The 21,987-nt window shown below is 42.6% G+C and overlaps 1 protein-coding gene across 3 annotated transcripts in view; it reads left to right on the top strand.

Moving 5' to 3' along the window:
• PTPRO (protein tyrosine phosphatase receptor type O) overlaps positions 1–21,457 on the top strand; it is a 259,686-nt gene extending 238,229 nt beyond the window's left edge. For 2 of the 3 annotated variants that reach the window (XM_061417744.1, XM_061417746.1), the window contains 7 exons: positions 2,067–2,143; positions 2,971–3,105; positions 3,584–3,706; positions 9,358–9,512; positions 12,771–12,906; positions 18,305–18,424; positions 19,680–21,457. In XM_061417744.1, coding sequence (XP_061273728.1) covers positions 2,067–2,143; positions 2,971–3,105; positions 3,584–3,706; positions 9,358–9,512; positions 12,771–12,906; positions 18,305–18,409 — 731 coding nt within the window. In that variant the 3' untranslated portion in view covers positions 18,410–18,424; positions 19,680–21,457. The remainder of the gene's footprint in view (positions 1–2,066; positions 2,144–2,970; positions 3,106–3,583; positions 3,707–9,357; positions 9,513–12,770; positions 12,907–18,304; positions 18,425–19,679) is intronic. The other variant, XM_061417745.1, reaches the window with a different exon arrangement.
• Positions 21,458–21,987: the final 530 nt, after the last annotated feature.

Raw genomic sequence — 21,987 nt, 5'->3', positions numbered from 1 at the left:
TTTGCCAACAAAGGTCTGTCTAGTCAAGGCTATGGTTTTTGCAGTAGTCATGTATGGATGTGAGATTTGGACTGTGAAGAAGGCTGAGCACCGAAGAATTGATGCTTTTGAACTGTGGTGTTGGAGAAGACTCTTGAGAATCCCTTGGACTGCAAGGAGATCCAACCAGTCCCTTCTAAAGGAGATCAGTCCTAGGTGTTCTTTGGAAGGAGTGATGCTAAAGCTGAAACTCCAGTACTTCGGCCACCACATGCAAAGAGTTGACTCATTGGAAAAGACTCTGATGCTGGGAGGGATTGGGGGCAGGAGGAGAAGGGGACAACAGAGGATGAGATGGCTGGATGGCATCACTGACTCGATGGACGTGAGTCTGAGTGAACTCCGGGAGTTAGTGATGGACAGGGAGGCCTGGCGTGCTGCAGTTCATGGGGTCGAAAAGAGTCAGACACAGCGACTGAACTGAACTGAACTGAATATTATTGTGAGCTTCCCTGGTGGCTCAGTGATAAAGAACCTGCCTGCAATGCAGGAGCTGCAGGAGCTGCAGGTTCGATCCCAGGGTCAGGAAGATCCCCTGGAGGAGGGCATGACAACCCATTCCAGTATTCTTGCCTGGAGAATCTCATGGACAGAGGAGCCTGGAAGGCTGCACAGTCCATGGGGTTGCACAGAGTCAGACAAGACTGAAGCGACTTAGCACAGCACAGCACAATATTATCATATAACACTTTCTGTCTGTATGCATTTCAGGATTTATTATCTTCATTTGAAGTCCATTTACAAAAAGCCCATCAACACCATCTTCTTTTCTCTAGGCTTCCCAGAGATAGTGAGTTCTCTGGATATCCCAGAAAGTGAAAGTGAAAGTTGCTCAGTCATGTCCGACTCTTTGCTACTCCATGGACTGTGGAATTCCCCAGGCCAGAATACTGGAGTGGGTAGCCTTTCCCTTCTCCAGGGCATCCTCCCAACCCAGGGACCAAACCCAGGTCTCCCTCATTGCAGGCAGATTCTTTACCAGCTGAGCCACAAGGGAAGCCCAAGAATACTGGAGTGGATAGCCTATCCCTTCTCCAGTGGATCTTCCCAACCCAGGAATCAAACTGGGGTCCCCTGCATTACAGGCAGATTCTTTACCAGCTGAGCTACCAGGGAAGACTTGAGTGAAATGGAAATCCTAGGTTTAGGTTACATTCGATAGCCTTCATACAACCCACCAGATATTTTAGTTCCTCTACATATTCTCCACAATTCCCTGCAAATCTAGAGACCACTCTTTTAAGAACAGGAAGGCTGGTGGGGAGGAAATAGTGGTTGGGAGGTATTTATATATTTATTTAAACAAGAAACTAAGATTGAGATATGGCTAAAATATAAAGCTAAAATAAACTTTACCTACCCTATCACTGACCAATTTAACTTGATTTGGGGTACAAATATTGAGTATAGAATTGTCTTGACAAGTCTTCATTACACTCTGAATGTTTTTCTTTTTTTCTCTTTTGTTTTGTATCTGTTAATCCCAAGCTCCTAATTTATCCCCCATCCCCCGCCCCACTCATTTCCCCTTTGGTAACCATAAACTTATTTTCTATATCTGTGAGTCCATTTCTGTGTTATAAATAAGTTCATTTGCATCATTTTTTTTAGATTCTACATAGAAGTGATAGATGATATTTGTCTTTTTTTTGTCTGACTTACTTCGTTTAGTGTGGTCATCCCTAGTCCATCTAAGTTGCTGCAAATGGAATTATTTCATTCCTTTTTATGCCTGAGTGCTATTCCATTGTGTATGTTTACCACATCTTCTTTCTCCATTCATCTGTTGATAGCCACTGAGGTTGTCTCCAGGTCTTGGCTACTATTAGTAGTGCTGCACTGAACGTTAGGGTGCCTGCATCTTTTCAAACTAAACTTTTCATCTTTTCCAGATATACACCCAGGGTGGGATTGCTGGATCATGTAGTTACTCTATGTTTAGTTTCTAAGGACCCTCCATACTATTCTTCATAGTAACTGCACCCTTCTGCTGTGATGTTTAATATTTTTCTCTTTATTCTTTACAGATGACTTTAGCCGAGTGAGATTGATCTCCATGAATGAAGAGGAAGGTGCAGACTACATCAATGCCAACTACATTCCTGTAAGTAAAAAAAAAAAAAAAAAATCCTTAAATCAGGCCTCCAAAAACAGACAAACAAACAAAATCAGGCATCCAAATTCTACCCCAGCCAGAGGAAGACTATTACAGCTGCAGAGAGGAGTCGAACAGTTCAATAGAGAGTCATTCTTCACCAAGCAGTTCAACTATAAAGAACAGTTTCCATTATTCCATTTTAGAATAAAGAATGGCAGGGAGGGGAGGGAGCCCAGAGAATAATAATGTTCAAATATCTTTGAAAAGGACTAGTGAAAGTAGATAATTATACCAAAGGTCTACTTTCCTATGCTTAAATTTCAGTGTCAGCGCCAACCTGTGCTTTTAAAATGTATCTGTATAGACACGTGATTGTTATTGTAGAAAGGCGTGGGTGTGATTTTGTAGCTTCCCAAGAAAAATGTTTAAAACCACACGGATTTGTGCAGTTAGTTACTATGACTGTCTCTTTAATGGAAAAAAAAATGGAGAAAACATAATATAGGTGCATGATCCTTTACCAGGTTTCTCCCCAGTAAATTCTCAGTTGCTTCTCATTTGTGTGGAACAGCAATTGGTGTTGATTTTAAGGCTTTCTTGGTGGCTCAGATGGTAAAGAATCTGCCTGCAATGCAAGAGACCTGGGTTTGATCCCTGGGTCAGGAAGATCCCCTGGAGAAGGGAATGGCAACCCACTCCAGTATTCTTGCCCAGAGAATTCCACAAACAGAGGAGCCTGGTGGGCTACAGTCCTTGAGGTTGCAAAGCATTGGACATGACTGAGTGACTTTCACTTTAGCTCCTTAAGTGACAACTTTGTCTTTGTCTTCCAGGGGTACAATTCACCCCAGGAATACATTGCCACACAGGGGCCACTGCCTGAAACCAGAAATGACTTCTGGAAGATGGTCCTGCAACAGAAGTCCCAGATTATTGTCATGCTCACTCAATGTAATGAGAAGAGGAGGGTAAGTACTTTCAGTCCTTTGAAAGTAAAGAATTCAGTCTCACTTAGCAGTAAAACCTCACCAGCCACTGCCAAGGAATGTGCTCACCGTGGCGGGGAAGGGAGGCTTAGAAGGGAGGGGACATATGTGTACCTGTGACTGATTCACGTTGCTTTATGGCTGAAGCCAATACCATATTCTAAAGCAATTATCCTCCAATTAAAATTTTTCAAAATGTGTGGGTGTAATTTTATAGGCTTCCCAAGAAAAATGTTTAAAATCATATGGGTTTATGCAGTTAGTTACTATGATGGCCCCTTTGATGGAAAAAAAAAGGAGAAAACATTACATAGATGTATGTTCCTCTTGCTTCATTCTTTATCCTCACAGTAATCCTATATGATCCTTTAGAGGCGAGTCATTTGCTTTCTCTAAATGATCACTGACTGTTTCTTCCCCAGCCTGTTGGTCTTAAAAGGTTATGCTATTGCCCCCTCAGGTGAAATGTGATCATTACTGGCCATTTACAGAAGAGCCCATAGCGTATGGTGACATCACGGTGGAGATGATGTCGGAGGAAGAGCAGGACGACTGGGCTTGTAGACATTTCCGGATCAACTACGTAAGTCAGGAGCAGGGTTTCAGGGGCCATCCCCACGCTGAGGGAATCCCCAGGGTCAGGAAGCCCATCCTCCTTCACGGGAGACTGTGAGTGCTTTAGACTTGGTGACACTGCTTCCTCCAAGAGAAAAATGCCACATACAATGTGCTTGTTTCCCATCTCCCGGAGGGTGATGTGGATAAGATGCTTCTGGTCCAGACAGCCGGAGGACATGGAATCAGAAGGCTGCACTATTCTGTCTCAGATTCACCCAGGGTAATAGAAGACATGGTGACCCACGGCTCACCAACATGACTAAGGAAAGGAGTGTTGCCACTACTTATACTATGTATGAATATAAGGAGGATATGCAAAATCAGGATATACTTACACTATAAATTAAAATGTAATTTTAGAGGTAGTGGTTTGGGTTTTGTTTGGCTTTGTTTCTTATTTTGTTGTAGTTTGGTTTTTCTTATTTCAAAGGTACTTCTGGACCTTGTTAATCATGGTTTCATGGCTCTTTTGAAATGCTGTTGATTTCTGGTGGTTAGGATGTCAGAAATGTCTATTTTTCCTGAAGGCAGACTTTTGAGCTCAAGCTGAATGTTGGTGTACTAGGCTAGGTGCTGACATCAATCACAGTCACCCTGGTTCCTTCTTTATGGCTCCTTCACAGAGAGCAGTCCTAAAAATAGGAGGGAAGTTTTACTGGTACTGTGTTCTCCAGTGGAGTGTGCTCTCTGTTGAAGACAAACCATAGAAAATGCCTCATTAAAACTCACTTCTCTGCTTAGAAACAACCCTTCCTCACAGTATGGATCAGGGGATGAACAAAAAGAGGCTGCTTTGTGAAACCTTTGTGCCAAGAATAAGTTTTGCCTTTTAAAAGTTGGAAAAAATTAAAGGAAGAATACTATTTCACAAGAAATAATATATGGAAATTATATAATTAAAATACCAATGTCCATAAGTAACATTTTATTGAAACATAGCCACAAACTTGTTTACTGATTTCCTATGACTATTTCTGTCCTACATCAGGCTTGAATAGTTGCAGCAGAGACTGTATGATCCACAGAATCTAAAATATCTGTTTGCCCTTTGCAGGAAATGCTTGCTGACCATTTAATATAGACAATGGAAACAATGTTTCAATATAACATAAGCCCTCAAGAACTCACCATTTATTGATATTTACAAGAAACAAATCACTTCTTAAGGGCTAGCAGTTAACAGTGGCTTTAGCTGCATTAAGAATGTAGGCAGATCCCAGTGTAACTGCTCCATGCTGTTCTATCTCTTTTAAATGCTCATCTCCTCCTGTTCTCTAAGAACATCCCTATTCAAGAGTGTCAGCTCAAATGTCATCTCTTTATCAAGCCTTCCCTCATCTTAAGAGACCCTTCTCCGTTTCCTCCCCTGCTCTAATCCCATGTGTATCACTGCATCACAGTGCACTGTAAGTGGTCACAATTCTCTGATTTCCTGTCTGCCTCCTCCATGTGCTATGAGTTTCATATACAAGTATCCTGTTTTGATAATCCTTGTAGGGACTTCCCTGGTGATATAGTGGTTAGGACTTTACCATCCAATGGCAGGAGTGTGTGTTTCATCCCTGGTCAGGGAATTAAGATCCCACATGCTTCCTGGCCAAAAAAAACAAAGCATAAAACAGAAGCAATATTGTAGCAAATTCAATGAAGACTTTAAAACTTTTCCTCATCAAAAAAAAAAAAATCTTAAAAAATAATAATCCTTTTAATCCAAACGGTTAGCCACTTAATAATCTTGTGAAATGAAAAAAAAAATCAGTGAATGGATGTTTTCAAAAATAAGGGAGTATTAAGAAAACATCAACAGATTTACCCATCAGAGAAATATTTAACAATAGGAATTTCATTTGAACTCTGCTTTCTGTCTTGGCTATGTCAACCAGAAAGCAGTGCAAACTGCTAGACAAATATAGAATAGATTTGAATAGAATAAATCTTTCCCTAGGTTTTGCATATAGGAGAAAAAAATTGCAAAGCAAACATAAGGTATGTTCCCTTGACAGGAAAGAGTGACATCAATTATGGTATGATTCATATTACACTTCTTGTCCTTGATCTTAAATGATGACCTTTCAATGACAAACGTGTGAAGGGCTTGAAGCAGACGAATAAAATGTTTAATGACAGAGTTTTCTGGAAATATTTTTATAGTCACAAGCATCTGGTCCCAGAGTGCCCCCTTTGGGTCATAAATATACAGAATCTAAGTTTTAAGCTTCTGCAATAAATGCTAAACTAAAGACTGTCCTGCTATTGTTGATGAATAGATTTTTTTTTTTTACTTTTTTTTAATTTTTGGCTTATACACTTCTTTATCTCCTCCATATTTCCCTATGGAATCTTTCATAGTAAAACCAGATAAAATTACGTAAATGAGAAAATCAGAGACATTTTGGAATGGCTAAGATGTAACCAGTAAGGTTTTCTCATTTAGTAAGAAAGGAGGAAAATGACCGTAACACACAATTTATCACTTTCCAGTACTTGAAACTTGACATGAACTGAATAATAATTGGAAACTAAAAACCAGCAAAAACTGGTTTGTTCCCATTGCCATGTGCCTTGCTATTCAGCTAACAGGAATCAACCATCTGGTGCAAAGACCTCTGCCTTGCAGCTACAAAGAGACGGATGACAATTTAAAGAATTCCTATTTTTGAACCAATTGCATATTTTCCCTAGATACCTTGTCATATCAACCAGAGGAGATTTTATATATATTCTATATACATAAAGATACAGATATAAGATTGTATATATTTATATATATGCATGTATATCCTACAGTGTACGAGTCTTGTGCTCAGTCTGCGATCCTCATTTGAAAAGAGCATTTTCATGAACTTTTCTGGGCAACCACAGCTATGTGGTGATGAAGTATCCTTAAATCCTCCTAGTGTTGACTAATTCATTCATTCTGCACAATTTATTCTGCTTGAATTACTTTCTTGCCGTACTTCCTGAAGACAGCGGTGAAGCTGGCCAGCGTCTTTGCAGATTTCATGCTTCATGTATCCAAGACAAAGTCCTTGAACCCATGCAGAGAGGGAGGCATTGAATGTGGCCGGGGATGTATGGCCTTAGGCCAAGGAGACAGTGGGTCTAGTTGAAGTGCTAAGATATATATATATATATATGTATATACGTATATGCTACTGCTGCTGCTAAATCGCTTCAGTCATGTCCGACTCCGTGCGACCCCATAGACGGCAGCCCACCTGGCTCCCCTGTCCCTGGGATTCTCCAGGCAAGAACACTGGAGTGGGTTGCCGTTTCCTTCTCCAATGCATGAAAGTGAAAAGTGAAAGTGAAGTCACTTAGTCGTGTCCGACTCCCAGCGATCCCATGGACTGCAGCCCACCAGGCCTCTCTGTCCATGGAATTTTCCAGGCAAGAGTACTGGAGTGGGGTGCCATTGCCTTCTCCGATATATGTGTGTGTGTGTGTGTATATATATATATATGTACAAATATTATATTTTATTTATTCTTATTTATTTTTGTAATTTTACCTCACCTAAGACCACAGACTCATTGAAATTCATTTCTCTTTAATACTTGAAAACCTAAACTTTATATCCAGACAAATTCTTCCAAATTACAATATAATATTCCATCTCCTGAATGGATTCAAGAGTCTTAGCAAGTTTGGGAGATGAAGGGTGCATTAGATATTTGTGAGGCTTGGATTTGGAATATTTCTGGTAGTTGATAACAAGAGCAGAATAAAACTGTATGCTTATATGGTAGTAGGGGCTAAAGCAAGTAATTCTTGAAGGACATATATCCTAGTTGTTATTTACTCAGGTCAGAGAGAATAATATTATGTTTGGTGTATGGGTTCATATGAATAGGAAAATATAGAAAATATCCACTTACTGGGATTCCCAGAACCACTTACTGAAACACACTGTGCTGGGGACTTCCCTGGTGGTCCAGCAGGTTAAGACTCTGTGCTTCTACTGTGGGGACAGAGGTTCGATACCTGGCCGGGGAACTAAGATCCTGCATGCTGCCCAACTTGGCCAAAAAAAATAAATGAAAGGAGAATGTTTAAAAATAATAACAATTTTAAGAAAAGAAATGCACTGAGCTGGATGAGAACAAGTGGTGGTAATTATGTAGCAGCAGTGATGAAACTATCTAACAGAAACCACCCTTCACAGACATGCTCACACTTAATTCTCACAACAACCCTTGTTAAAAGTATTATGAGACCCTCTTCAAGTAAGAGAACGCTGGTGTTCAGTGAGTGCATCTTGTGTTAGGTCCCCTCGTATCAGAACCCAAGACAGGGATTGTCACACATAGGGTTTTTTGAAAGTGTAGTATTGGGAGAAGGCAGTGGCACCCCACTCCAGTACTCTTGCCTGGAAAATCCCATGGACAGAGGCGCCTGGTGGGCTGCAGTCCATGGGGTCGCTAAGAGTCAGACATGACTGACTGATGTCACTTTGACTTTTCACTTTCATGCATTGGAGAAGGAAATGGCAACCCACTCCAGTGTTCTTGCCTGGAGAATCCCAGGGACGGGGGAGCCTGGTGGGCTGCCGTCTATGGGGTCGCACAGAGTCGGACACGACTGAAGCGACAGCAGCAGCAGCAGCAGCAGCAGTATTGGGTGAAATCCATACAAGAAAAGGGAAGCAGGAGAGGACAGGACAGTTGTCTTAGCCTGACATTTTGCTCCCTGGTATCCATCACAAAGGGGCTTGCTTCCCTTGTAGCTCAGTCGGTAAAGAATTGGCCTGCAGTGCAGGAGACCCGGGTTCGATCCCTGGGTTGGGAAGATCCCCTGGAGAAGGAAATGGCGACCCACTCCAGTATCTTTGCCTGGAAAATCTCATGGACAGAGGAGCCTGGTGGGCTGCAGACCATGGGGTTGTAAAGAGTTGGGCACGACTGAGCGACTAACACTTACTTACTTATCAATCACAAAAGGAAAAGCGGGTGGCAGAGGATGAAATGGTTAGATACTATCATTGACTCCATGGACATGAGTTTGAGCAAACTCCAGGAGAGAGTAAAGAACAGCAGAGCCTGGCGTGCTGTGGTCCACGGGGTCACAAAAAGTCAGACTTAGTGACTGAATAATAACATCATCCATCACTCAATCACTGTCGTCTGCCCTCAGCCTGGGAACCTGATCTCTTAGGCACTTTCCAGCAGGCAGCTCCCTTTAGTGGGAGACAGCTGTGAGGGATGGGGCTGCAGCCAGATGCTACTAGCAGCACCAGGGAGACAGAATGGATCACTCGGCCAAGCGGACCCACGCTGGCCATCAACCACGTCTTCCAGTGTTTAATTCATTGCCCAGAACTGATGTAACTTCTGAATGGCAGAACAAGGATGCAAACCCTGATCTGCTTAAGCTCTTATCATGACCCAGGCATGGATTAGCCTATTTATCCTACATAGGATAAAGTTTGAGGTTTTATACAAGTAGTATTTGTTTTTCTCAGGGCCTGCTTTGTGCCAAACACAATGTTGAGAGCTAGAAAGGGAGGTGTGCTGACCGGGAGTAGAATGCAGCCTTCCCATCACTCAAGAGCTGCCGCGGAAGCCTGAGCCATCCTGACTGTGGATTGAGAGATTAATGCTTGTTTTTCTCCCAAAGGCTGACGAGATGCAGGATGTGATGCATTTTAACTACACCGCATGGCCTGATCACGGGGTGCCCACAGCCAATGCTGCAGAAAGCATCCTGCAGTTTGTACACAAGGTCCGACAGCAGGCTATGAAGAGCAAAGGCCCCATGATCGTGCACTGCAGGTAACCTCCTCAAAGGCGCTGGCTGTTAGAAATCATGGAAGGAATTTCCCATCATTCCATAAACCTCTGATCAGATTGAATTAACTGGTCAATGAGTTATAATTTTTAAAAATTTAAACAGTGGAGAGGGAGGTGGAAGGGGCATTCAGGATAGGGGGTACACATGTATACCTGTAGCTGGTTCATGTTGATGTACGGCAAAAACCATCACGATATTTCAATTATCCTCTTTTAAAAAATAATTTTAAAAATTTTAAAAAATTATGATGAACGAAGTCTTACTAAATACATGATTTACATATAATATGACTATCTTAGGGCTTCCCCGGTGGCTCAGAAGTAAAGAACCCACCTGCCAATGCAGGAGACACGAATTTGATCCCTGAGTTGGGAAGAGTCCCTGGGGAAGGAAATGGCAACCCACTCCAGTATTCTTGCCTGGAAAATTCCATGGACAGAAGAGCCCGGCAGGCTGCAGTTCATGCAGCCTGCAGACCCTGCAGTTTTGCAGGGTCACAAAAGAGTCATATACTTAGCAACTAAACAGCAACAACATTGTTTATCAGAGGTAGCAATGAGACAAAGATGTCAGAGGAGGCATTGGTAGCCAATCAGCCTGGACCTAGCACTTTGGGCTTTGTGAGATAGAATGACTAAGTGTGTGTGTGTGTGTGTGTGTGTGTGTGTGAGGTGGAGGGGTGGGGGGTGGGGGTGGTAGTGGCAGTATGTGTCTCCCTGGAAAGAAAAATGCTTCATAAGCTACCAAGTTTCTGACTAAGGAGGCTGCACTTGCTGTCAGTCATTCCCAGGCCAAAAAGCTTTGCTTCACAGGATGAGGTTACCTAGTCTCAACATGTTTCCTTCCAAGAGCAGAAAATAAAGCTGCTCAACCCTGGTCAAACACGTGGCCTCCTTTCACGCAGGGAGCAGGTACAGTTCTGGATGTGGCTTCATGAGTGTTCACCCAGGCCCAGAAACATTTTAGGTGAGAAGATAAGAGGGAAGAGTTGCCTGGCAGAAAAAGCAAATCCGGGCTCTGAACTCGTGGTTTTTCATGTTGGATTTCTCTCCCAGCAAATCTCACAAGTAGATTGCTTTTGGTTGCTTTTCATTTCCTTTTTCTCCTGAGTGCATGTGCATATGTTGTGAGTCATGTCCAACTCTTTGCGACCTCCATGGACTATAGTCCACCAGGCTCCTCTATCCATGGACTTTCCCAGCAAGAATACTAGAGTGGGTTGCCGTTTCCTTCTCCAGGGGGATCTTCCTGACCCAAGGATCAAACCTGCATCTCCTGCCTTAGCAGGTGGATTCTTTACCATCTGAGCCACCAAGGAAGCCCTTTCTTTTTCTCGTATTTCCTCATAATTCAGAGTTCAGAGTCAGCTGGCACTTCAGCCCATGAGTGATTGGAAGGAAAGGAGAGCTGAGTTTATCTGTGACACTGGGGACTGTGGTGATGAACCGGTTAGCCTGAATCACTCCACTTCCCTTTATACTCAGAGTCCTGGGACTTGGGGACTGAAAGATACTGGATCCAAATATTAAATCTGATTTTGAGGCAATTATCTCAGAGATCCCTGGGTGACTGAAGCAGACCAGCACCCACTAGCAGGGCAGACAGGCTCTAAAGAAGGTCTGAGACAATAAACTTGACCTAGGGCTGAATGGCCCCAGTGCTAGAGCTAGAGTGTGGGCATCTCAGCTAGACTTTAAAGTTGGACAGGAGGGTTTAACTCTGAGGCTCCTCAGAAGGCTGGAATTGTTTACATGTATCAGCTTCTTGGGCTTCCCTGGTGGCTCAGTGATATAGAACCCACCTGTCAAAGCAGGACACACGGGTTCAATCCCTGGGTCGGGAAGATGTTCTGGAGGAAGAAACAGCCACCTACTTCAGTATTCTTATCTGGGAAATCCCATGGACAGAGGAGCCTGGCAGGCTACAGTCCATGGGGTTTCAAAAGAGTTGGACACGACTTAGCAACTAAACAAGATCATCTCCTTGAGAGCTGGTTCTTGCCTGGTTCCTGCTGTTTCCAGCAGGTTCCTTATGAATCCTCACTTTCCTAAGGAATAGAGAGCCCAGGGGCAGGAGGGCCAGGGGTGGCCAAGGCAGGCCCACAGCAGTCTAAGGGAGGGAGCAGTGATAAAACTGTAACATTAGGAGACACACAACCAGGACTGCATACTTAAACATCAGGGGGGTAAGTAAGTTCACTTGTATCATTTCTTTTTAGATTCCTCCTGTAAAGAGTGTCATACGATACTATTTACAAAACAGAAACAGACTCTCAGAGAAATTATGGTTGCCAAGGGGGAAGGATGAGGACAGGAAGACAGTTACAGGGCAAGGGAGTTTGGAATGGGCGTGTACACACTGCTGTCTTTAAAATAGATAACCAACAAGATCCTACTGTATAGCACATGGAACTCTGCTCAGTGTTATGTGGAAGCCTGAATGAGAAAGGAGTTTGGAGGAGAATGGATACATGTCTATGTATGGCTGAGGCCCATTGCTGGGCACGTGAAACTATCACAACATTGTTAATTGGCTATACTCCAATATAAAACAAAGAGTTTTAAAAAAAATAAGGGCGTTCCTGGTGGCTCAGTGGTAAAGAATCTGCCTGCGAATGCAGGAGACATGAGCTTGATCCCTGATCCAGGAAAATTCCGTATGCTGAGCAAGTAAGACTACGTGCCACAACTATTAAGCCTGTGTTCTAGAGCCTGGGAACTGCAACCATTAAAGCTGGCGCACCCTAGAGCCCTTGCTCCACAACAGAAGAAGCCACCACAATGAGAAACTGTCAAACCACAGCTAGAGAGTAGCCACCACAACCAGAGAAAAACCGGTGCAGCAATGAAGACCCAGTTTATAGCCAAAATCAATAAATATGATTTTTTTAATCAGTTAGTTGGGAAATGATGGTACATATAGTTTTGGTGGATTTTACACTTATTTGTTTCCAACAGTGTAGAAAATGAAAATGAAACTGAAGTTGTTCAGTTGTGTCTGACTCTTTGCAACCCTGTGGGCTACAGACCACCAGGTTCCTCTGTTCATGGGATTCTCCAGGCAAGAATACTGGAGTGGGTTGCCATTTCCTTCGCCAGGGAATCTGCCCAACCCAGGGATCGAACCCGGGTCTCCTGCATTGCAGGCAGACGCTTTAACTTCTGAGCCACCAGGGTAGCCCCTGTAACAGTATAGAAGGGCAGTCTATAAGTGATGTGGTATTGGAACCTCTTTTTCAGTGCTGGAGTTGGTCGGACGGGAACGTTCATCGCCCTGGACAGGCTCTTGCAGCACATTCGGGATCATGAGTTTGTCGACATCCTGGGGCTGGTGTCAGAAATGCGGTCATACCGGATGTCTATGGTACAGACCGAGGTAGGAACTGAATCATAGGCATTTTTAAATTGGGGCTTGACTGAAAAACTTCCCACTAGTCAATCCCATATTTCAAAACCATTGTCTCAAAATGTTTTTTGCATTTGCTGTTCCCAGTTTCTTACTGTGTGCATTCAAACTGCTCCAAAGTATAAAAGAAACAGATAACCATTCGGTATATAGTGTCTGCACTTTCATTGGTGTCCTATGCCCTCCAGTAAGCCAGAGCACATGGATGTATCTATAATGGAATAAAACCTCTTTGAACAGACCGAGAGTTCAGTGAGGGTAACAGCCATCTGGGGAAATGCCACCAAGTGGAGACTTGGGAATTGGTGTGATTTAATTTCTATTTAAAATGCTAGACTCAATTCTGTAAGTTTGTCATTAGTTTGCCCTTCGTGAGACTCTGTTCACTTGTGAGGATAATGTGTGTTGCACGTGTGCTTTCTGATGAGATAAAATCTTTATGATTTTAAGGATTTCCAGCCCTTCATCCACCAACACAGCCAGTCTCCTTGAGCTAAATGAATGGATTCCTTATTGTAACAACACAGAGGCATCTCCAGAAATAGCCATCAGTGCTACCTGCCCCCCTCCCCAGGCCTCCTCTTCTCCCAAGCCCTTTCCTCCCGTGAAGCCTTTGAAATGCCCTCAGGCTGGAATGGCAGCCCCGCCCGGTGCCCGCACACAGCATCACAGCCTCAGAGAATCCGGCGGTGTACACCTGTGTGTGCCCCAAACCAGAGCACAATAGCTTCTTGGTAATCTTAGTCACCCAGCCGTACTCGCAACTTCTTAGCTTCAGGCGAACAATAATAATCCTCCTCCTCGAGGAGTGTGTGTGGGAGGAACACTTGTGGGATAGAACACAACCTGGCTTGACCGCTGATTTCAGTTCCCAAGGGATTAAAGCCTGCCTACTTCTTCCCTCTGCTTTTCCCGCCAACCACCACTAGATGTCAGTGTAGCGCAAAAGCCTGCTGTCCTGGCTCCTGTCTCAATGCTTCCGGTTTTCTCCCTTTCCTTGCCCTTTCCCATCTGGCCAAGGTTCTGCACAGCCATTCATTCCAATGTGTTTATTTCTGAGCTATAGCAACATCATAGCACTTTGGAAACAGTAACTCATTCACGTTCAGATGGCTCAGGGATGATTAGGAAACAAGGCATCTATTCGTGTCCTCCTTGAGATCACTCACATCCCAGCCCGGCTGCCTTCTAATTTACTGCCGTGGGGACATGAACATCACCTTGTTATCGTAAGTTTAAAAATGTCCCGGTTTCCCAGACAAGCCCAACTACCTAGTAATTAAACATTGCTTTATGAATCCATCCATATTTTTGGTTTTCACTTCTATAAATCCATATCCTACTATGTGATTAAAACTCCCTGTTATGTATATTAATCCCCAAGCTTCAAAGGCCCACTCCTTATTTTAAGTATTTTGGATTTGATGAATTGTCTGCCCCCATTGACTTAATTTATACCTTTTATAATTTTATAGACTGTGATTATAGCCTGTTAGCTTTCAACTTCCCAACAACAGAATCTTAATCCCTTTTTAAAAACTACCTTCACACGGCAGACCCTCTATCTGGTTTCCAGCATCATTATCCTTCTTCAGGTGTGGACATGAGACAAGGGCTGCCACAATGTTCTGCACAGCTGAGAAAAAGTCTGATTCCCTCCCTAACTTTCTTTCCTCAAATTTTGATTGCTGCTTTGTTTATGGTAATATTTTAGGTTGACATCTCCAGGGAAGATGGTCTTTTTAAAGTATGATATCCCTTCCCTGAACTCACGTGGGAAAATTCAAGGTCTACAGAAGAGGCAGAGGTCACTACGGGTCACTTATTTTTCCCAGCTGTTCCAGTCCACTCTCAAGTTCCCTCAGGATTTTGCTGGGATCCTCTCTAGCTCAAGTTGTTTGTTTATGTCAACTTCATCGTTAGTCATGTCTGGAACATCTTGTCCATTGATTTACCTCTGTTTTCCCTCATTCCTATGCTCTTTGTGGTTCAGCCTGTAACTTGAATGTTAGGATTTTTCCTAACATGCTCCTTGAGCTCATTCATGCCAGAGTTCTGCAGCCTCCTAGTTTACTGATGGTAATAAATAAAAACAGCTGAGTAAACAATTATTTTCCTTCAGCCTCCCAAAGCACTCCTTTGACACTAATGGTTTTCAAGAGGCCAGAGTAATTCTCCGGCTGAGTCCGTGTAAATACAGAAACCACAATGCTGTGTACAGGTTACCTCCTAGGCTAGTTTCTGATTTTTCTAGGTCCTCTCGATGGCCCATCACGCCAACCCCTCTACAAAGAGCAGAAGTCACTGATTAATTTGACCTCGTCCTCAGATGCACGTTTCAAGTGCCTGCTGCATGGGCTGTATCGTGATGAACCCTCCTCCTCTTTCTCACCTGAGCAGATGTACCGTGTGGGTCCCTACACAAGAGCAGAGAGTAGGGTGGTCAGATCAGACTCTGCAAGAGGCCTGAGTCCCAGCTTGACCACCACACAACTCACTTCACCTCTCAAAGCTCCCATTCTGATGAACAGATACACACAGATATATAAAATAGATAAGCAACAAGAACCCTGCGAATAGCACAGGGAACTCTGCTCAATATTTGGTAATAACCTATAAGAAAAAGAATCTAAAATAAAAGACATAGATGCGTGTATAACTAAATAAATGTCCTGTACTTCCAAAATGAACACACTAGGACTTCCCAGGTGATGCTAGTGGTAAAGAACCCAACTGCCAATGCAGGAGACGTTTAAGAGTCTCTGGTTCAATCCCAGTGTCGGGAAGATCCCCTGGAGGAGGGAATGGCAACACACTCCAGTATTCTTGCCTGGAGAATCCTGTGAACTGAGGAACCTGGTGGATTACAGTCCATGGGGTCACAAAGAGTTGGACACAACTGAAGCAAATCAGCACACATAAATCAGTTATGTGCTCTGTCGTTCAGTCATGTCCAGTCTTTGTGACCCCATGGATTGTAGTTTAAAAAGTTAAAAAAAATTTTTTTAATGTTTTTTGAAGTTCCCATTTCTCATCTATAAAATGCAAAGGACGACGTTCACAAATTGTTTGTTGTAAAGTATGCATCAGATGAACCAATACCATCAAGATAAGTGCTTTGAAACTATAAAGTGTGGATGGCCTTCACCTCTCCTGAGCTCTCTTCTGTTTTCATCAAAGGTTTTCTTTCATTTTCCTCTCACAGGCTTTCTCTGAAGGTGGGCTAGGTAGGGCCTTGCTTTGAGCCTCCAGGCCTCCTGATCGGCAGCTTAGATTTCTCCTGAACTCTCAGATATGTGTCTGTTAATAGTCTTTTGTTTACTTTTCCTGTGGCCTAAGTACTTTATTTATTTATTTATTTTTGACACAAAGTTTCACCACTGCGTCATTATGGGTTGAGAAACCAGGCACTCTCTGCCCTTATCAATGCCCTGTGCTTGACTAAACACCAGAGACCATGGAGGGATATGTCATAATGAGAAAGGGAAGTTCAGTTACTGATGTGATATTGTCATGAAATAAGGGAAGATATTTTCCCCCAATTTAAAAAAGAAAAAAAATACATGTGAGTCAAAGCCAGGGAAGTCTAAAGTCTTTAACCTTATCGTGTGTATGAAGTTGTCAAACAAAAGACTCCTTAAAATCCTGTGGATATTTTAACTGGTTCTTATTTAAAGATTATTTTTAATGGTATTACTTAGAGAGAAAGTCTGAGAAATAAGGAAAGGGAAATGGGATAAAGATAGCTACTGTCAGCATTTTGGTATTCGGAAAGATTAAAGGCAGGAGAAGGGGGTGGCAGATGAGATGGTTAGATAGCAACACTGACTCAATGAACATGAATCTGAGCAAACTCTGGGAGATACTGAAGGGCAGGGAAGACTGGCAATGCTGCAGTCCATGGGGTCACAAAGAGTCAGACATGACTTAGCAACTGAACAACAGCAATAACAATGTCTCGGCCTTGGTCAAGTATAATGTTCACATAATTGTACTCATATGCAGTATACACATATCATAATTTTACATTCTGATTTTTCACTGAATATTTTGCTACATGTATCATCCCAAATTGCCTAAAACTCTATAAATCTCATTTTAGAGACTAAATACTCCCTCACTTTAGATACATCTTTGCTTATGCAAAACATTCTCCTTTTTCTATGACATTAAATTGTACTCCTCCCTACTTTCTTCTATCCATCCACACAATGTCATTTATTAGCATTTTATTAATTGTACCTCCACCAACTGGTTAAAAATGGCTGCTTCAACAAATTCAAATCATCATTGAATGCTACTTTTTGTTTAACTTTACTCACTTTGTAGATTAAAAAAAAAATTGTTTTAGTTTACAATTTTTTTTATTACTTGGCCATGTTTTTGTACATGTTTTAATATTTTCTCAGTTTACTTCAAAAAACATTTAGTAAGTACAAACAATGTGCTGGGTATTAGGAATAAAAAACACCCAGTCCCTGCCTTTCAGGAATATTTGGTCTAGTGATTAGTATATTTTATTTGTTTGCCAATTTAAGTGTGTGTGTTACTGATGTGGATGAATTTTAAACAAAGATAAAGGTATTGACATTTGTCATAATTCTTGAAAATATTTTTCCCTCTTAGTTTCTAGTTTGCCCTTTATTTTATTCTTTTTTCTGCTTTTTACATACAACAGTTTGACATCTTTGTTCTAATTTATTTCGTTGTTTAAAGTTTAGAAAGCCCAGGGGCCTCCCTAGCAAGCCAGTGGTTAAGACTCTGTGCTTCTGATGCAGGGGGTGTGGGTTTGATCCCTAGTCCAGGAACTAAGATCCCATATGGGGCATGGCATGGCCAAAAAAAATTTAGAAAGCCCTTCCTTAAAGTAATCAGAGAAGAATTAATCTATATATGCCTTTATATTTTTATGGCTTAATTTATTAAGTTTCCTGGAATTTACTTCAGTGCATTATGAGGCAATGTACAATTTTTTTTGGAAAAAGCCCCTTGATTTACTGATTGAATATTCATTGCCTTTAGCATTAAGTAGTGATAGTCTAAATCCTATTATTAAATAAAATATTTTTACACTTGATTCTCTTGGATCTTCTAGTTTTGAAATTGTGTTTTACAAATAATGAAGATTGTTTCCTTTGACATTCGTCATAGTATTTAATACTCCCATAGTATTAACATATTATATTTTTGCACAAACATATCTTTTCTTATTTTTGGCCATGCCATATGGTATGTGGAATCTCAGTTCCCTAACCAGGGATTGAACCCATGCCCCCTGCAGCTGAAGCACAGAATCTTAACCACTGGCCTCCAGGGAAGTCGTTGCATAAGACACCTTGCTTTAAAACATCTTTATCTTTCGCTCCAGGAGCAGTACATTTTTATCCATCAGTGTGTGCAACTGATGTGGATGAAGAAGAAGCAGCAGTTCTGTATCAGTGACGTCATCTATGAGAATGTCAGCAATTCCTAGCTCAGAATCCCAACAGTAAGTAGAGAAGACCCCATCATGGGCACCCTGTCTTAGAACAGTGAGAGAGGATATGATGGGATAAAGCAAAGATGGCAGCAGCTATTTGCACTGACTCTGCCCCCACAGAGCTGGCCATAGGGAGAGACACAGTAGCAGATCTTAGAGCTTCAGTGTGCCTTGGTTGGTGAGTGTGGTATGCAGGAGCTTCAGCAGCTCATAAAGATTGGACCTCCATTCCCTCCTGCCTGAACCTTAAATTACTCATATTGAATCTGTGCCTGCAGGATCCAGTCAGGACATTACCATCCAACCCTATTTGCAACCCACTCCAGTATTCTTGCCTGGAAAAATCCCATGGACAGAGGGGCATGGGATCACAAAAGAGTCAGAAATGACTTAGCGATTAAACCACCATCACTACTTGTCTAGATACTTTATGCAAATATTTTGTTGACTACAAGTGCCATAGAAAGAGTTACAAAGAAAATATGAGCTGAAGTCAACACTCCCAAAAAAGAAAAACAATATTGACAATAGTCTCAGGTTATCGGAGTTTGGAAATGCCTTGATTTCATCTATTATATGAGCAGTTACTTGAGGACATCCTGAAAAAATTATACCACAGTCAATGCCTTGTTCTCACATTCTCCATAGATCAGATTTTGGAGGTGCAGATAATTGTGCCTAAAGTAACAAATAATCTTGTAATTCAATTGGGTAAACAGAGCATGGCATGTGTCTGAATATATTGGTATTGGGGACACCACTGACAGGGAGAGAAAGGAGAGGGGTGCCTTGTGGAAACACGAAAGGGTGTGGACCAGTGGGTACCAGGATAGGATTAGCATTGGTCCTTTACATCCATCAACAAAGAGAGACAGGAAGCACGAGGAAGGAGGAAGGATAAAGAATAAGAGAAGGCATGTGTGTGTCCTAAGTCGCTTCAGACACGACTGCAGGACTCTTTGAGACCTCATGGACTGTAGCCCACTAGGCTCCTCTCCATGGGAAGACAGACAGAGGCAAATTTGCAAGTAGAGAGAAAGGCTTTCAGAGCCATAGAAAGGAGGACTTACACAGAGAAAGATGCACAGGTAAGCCCACATCCTCATGGGCTGTGGGGTTGAGTGTAATGAGAATTAGGATGGAGTCAGGAAGTGATCAAAGCACTTCCAGCCACAGGGTTGCTGATGAGTGGCTTTACTCTCCCAGGCTACTTACCATCTCTCTCTCTCTCTCTCTCTTTTTTCTCTCTCTCTCTCATTCACAGGACAGAACATGATGTGTACCCATCCCCTTTGCTCCCAGAGTTTTTTAGGGGGGCCTTACTAGCCATTCGCTAAAAAAGAGCCCCACTTTGTAGTATGTGGCCAAGGAGATAATTTATCTCGTATGAGCACCGGGAAGACTTAGCCTTAAAGAGCCTACTGTGTCTTTTGGACTCTTTCACTTCTGGACATTCAATAATGGACCAAATTCGACCAAACACCAGAAAGGTCCAGATGCTCTGCAGAGGGCAGGCAGCACAACACTTCCAAGAGTTTCACTGGCCCTTTACTGGTTGGGCTGAGTTTTTTGTTGTTGTTTTTAAGTGCAATAATTTTTGTACCTGTGTGATTTTATCAGAACATTACCTTGTTTTCTGCCCGCACTGTTGATCAAATTCATAGCCCAAGAAGGAACAGATATTGTTAGTGTCACATGATACCTCATTGTTAAAAAGAGGCATGGCCACACATGAACAAATAGCACTTCTGCTTCAAGGAAGTTGAACCAATCATATCTGTACTCCAACACAGGCTATTGATTAGGATCGGGGAGGTAGATGGGGGTAGAAAAAGGGGTTCTCCCCACGGACCAAGCGCATATCTTTTCCAGATATGAAAAGCTGTAATTCATCTTCAAAGTAGAGTAGAAAAAATATTTAAGTCTTAATTGTTCTAGTTTTTTATTTTTTATTTTTTCCTGATTAACACTTCAGTGTTTCTTCCTTGGCCCTCTTGGACTAATATCACTGTTCAGATTCTTTTTCAACAAACTAGATCTGATTCAGAAGACTCTGTGAGGTCTGACTCTTTAGACTCTGTTGCTATCTGGGCAGTCTTGGTGCCTAGAGTTTGCATTCTTCTTTCTGTTGACCTGCATACATGCAAAAGCTATTTCTTTGCAAGCTATAAACACGCACTTTCCTCCAAAGAGCTGGGAATTTATAAAGTTGTGGCAATGAACTGCAGCATGCTAGGACAATGATTTGGCTACATTTTTTGGGGGGGGTAATATTGTCAAGCGTCTCTCTGGATTCCGACAGAGATCTCTTTCTGTTTTGTGTTCCTTTGGGCTGTCAGTTTCATTTTAACCCGTGTAACTAGCAACACTTTATTCTTTGCATTTTGTATAATTACAGTACATGATGGTGTCTTGTGACATGAACTGCTGTCGAAGTGGACACAGATGGTTTCCTGAAGCCTGTTACTTTGTGTCGCTTTCCTGAGAAGGAAGAGGTGATGATTCACAAAGGAAAACACTTTGAGTTGAAAGTAAACACAAACTGGCTGCCTTGCCCCGGCTGTCCTGAACTGTCCTGTGTGCGTTTCAGGAGGCTGTGTCCCCCATCTGTGTATCCTTCCCTCGCCCTGGCTCTCCCCTATCCTGAGACCCTTCAGGAAGCCATGCACGTGACATCAGTTTCATATGTGATCAGTGACCTTAGCGCTGGTGAAGGATGCCAAGGGAACAGCTCTGCACCCCACTGTCTCTTGTCACTGAGAATGCCTGGCCATAACGCAGCTTGGCACAATCCTCTGCAAGATCTGGCCAGAGAGTCTCAGGTTGGCATCACGGGGGGAATGGGCAGAGGTGGTCCAGATCCTGCAGGTTAACAGCTTGGTTCTCTGGGTGTTATCAGTTTTGACTTGCACTCCCCTCCTTCCCCTTCTCACCTCCCCATTGCCCCCTCCTTCTCTTCTCACTCCCACACCTGAGATCCCTTCTTGGACATGTTCGTAATGTATTGCTCCATTCCCAGGAACTAAAGAAAAGTGCCAAGTGTTTATGTGTGGCTTCCTTAGGTGTTCGCACACAGACAGGTCAGGAGTGAAGTGTGCACCCTGGGGTGAACTGATAAGACACCTGCTGGTATTAGTGCATTTCCCATGCTCACAAACTGGAACTTTACTTCCCTGAAACTTAAAGCGCTTTGTAAATATTTTATGATTGTCTTGAGCACCCCTTCTTGGTAAGGATCAAATAGTCCCAGATCAATTTTCCCAAAAGAGAAGATGAAGTATCCAGAGATAGAGGGAAGATTCGGAGAAAACTCACACCAGCTGCTTTATCAGATCCTTTGTTCAAGGGTTTTCACAGCCATCACTCTGTACTCCCCTGGTACACCAGTGCTCCTAAAATTGTAAAGTTTATGGTGGGAAAAGCATCCATCTGTCAGAAGACTTGGATTTTCATCCTATTAGGGGACTTTGATATTATCTGTCCTGAGTCTCCATTGATGAACTGTGGAAGTGCCCACTAAAGGCACCGTATTTCACAGGTGTAAAGGGTATCAGATATGATAATTCATCTTA

The sequence above is a fragment of the Bos javanicus genome, chromosome 5, assembly GCF_032452875.1.
Source record: "Bos javanicus breed banteng chromosome 5, ARS-OSU_banteng_1.0, whole genome shotgun sequence".
Classification (NCBI taxonomy): domain Eukaryota; kingdom Metazoa; phylum Chordata; class Mammalia; order Artiodactyla; family Bovidae; genus Bos; species Bos javanicus.
This window is presented reverse-complemented; position numbering and strand designations above follow the sequence as displayed.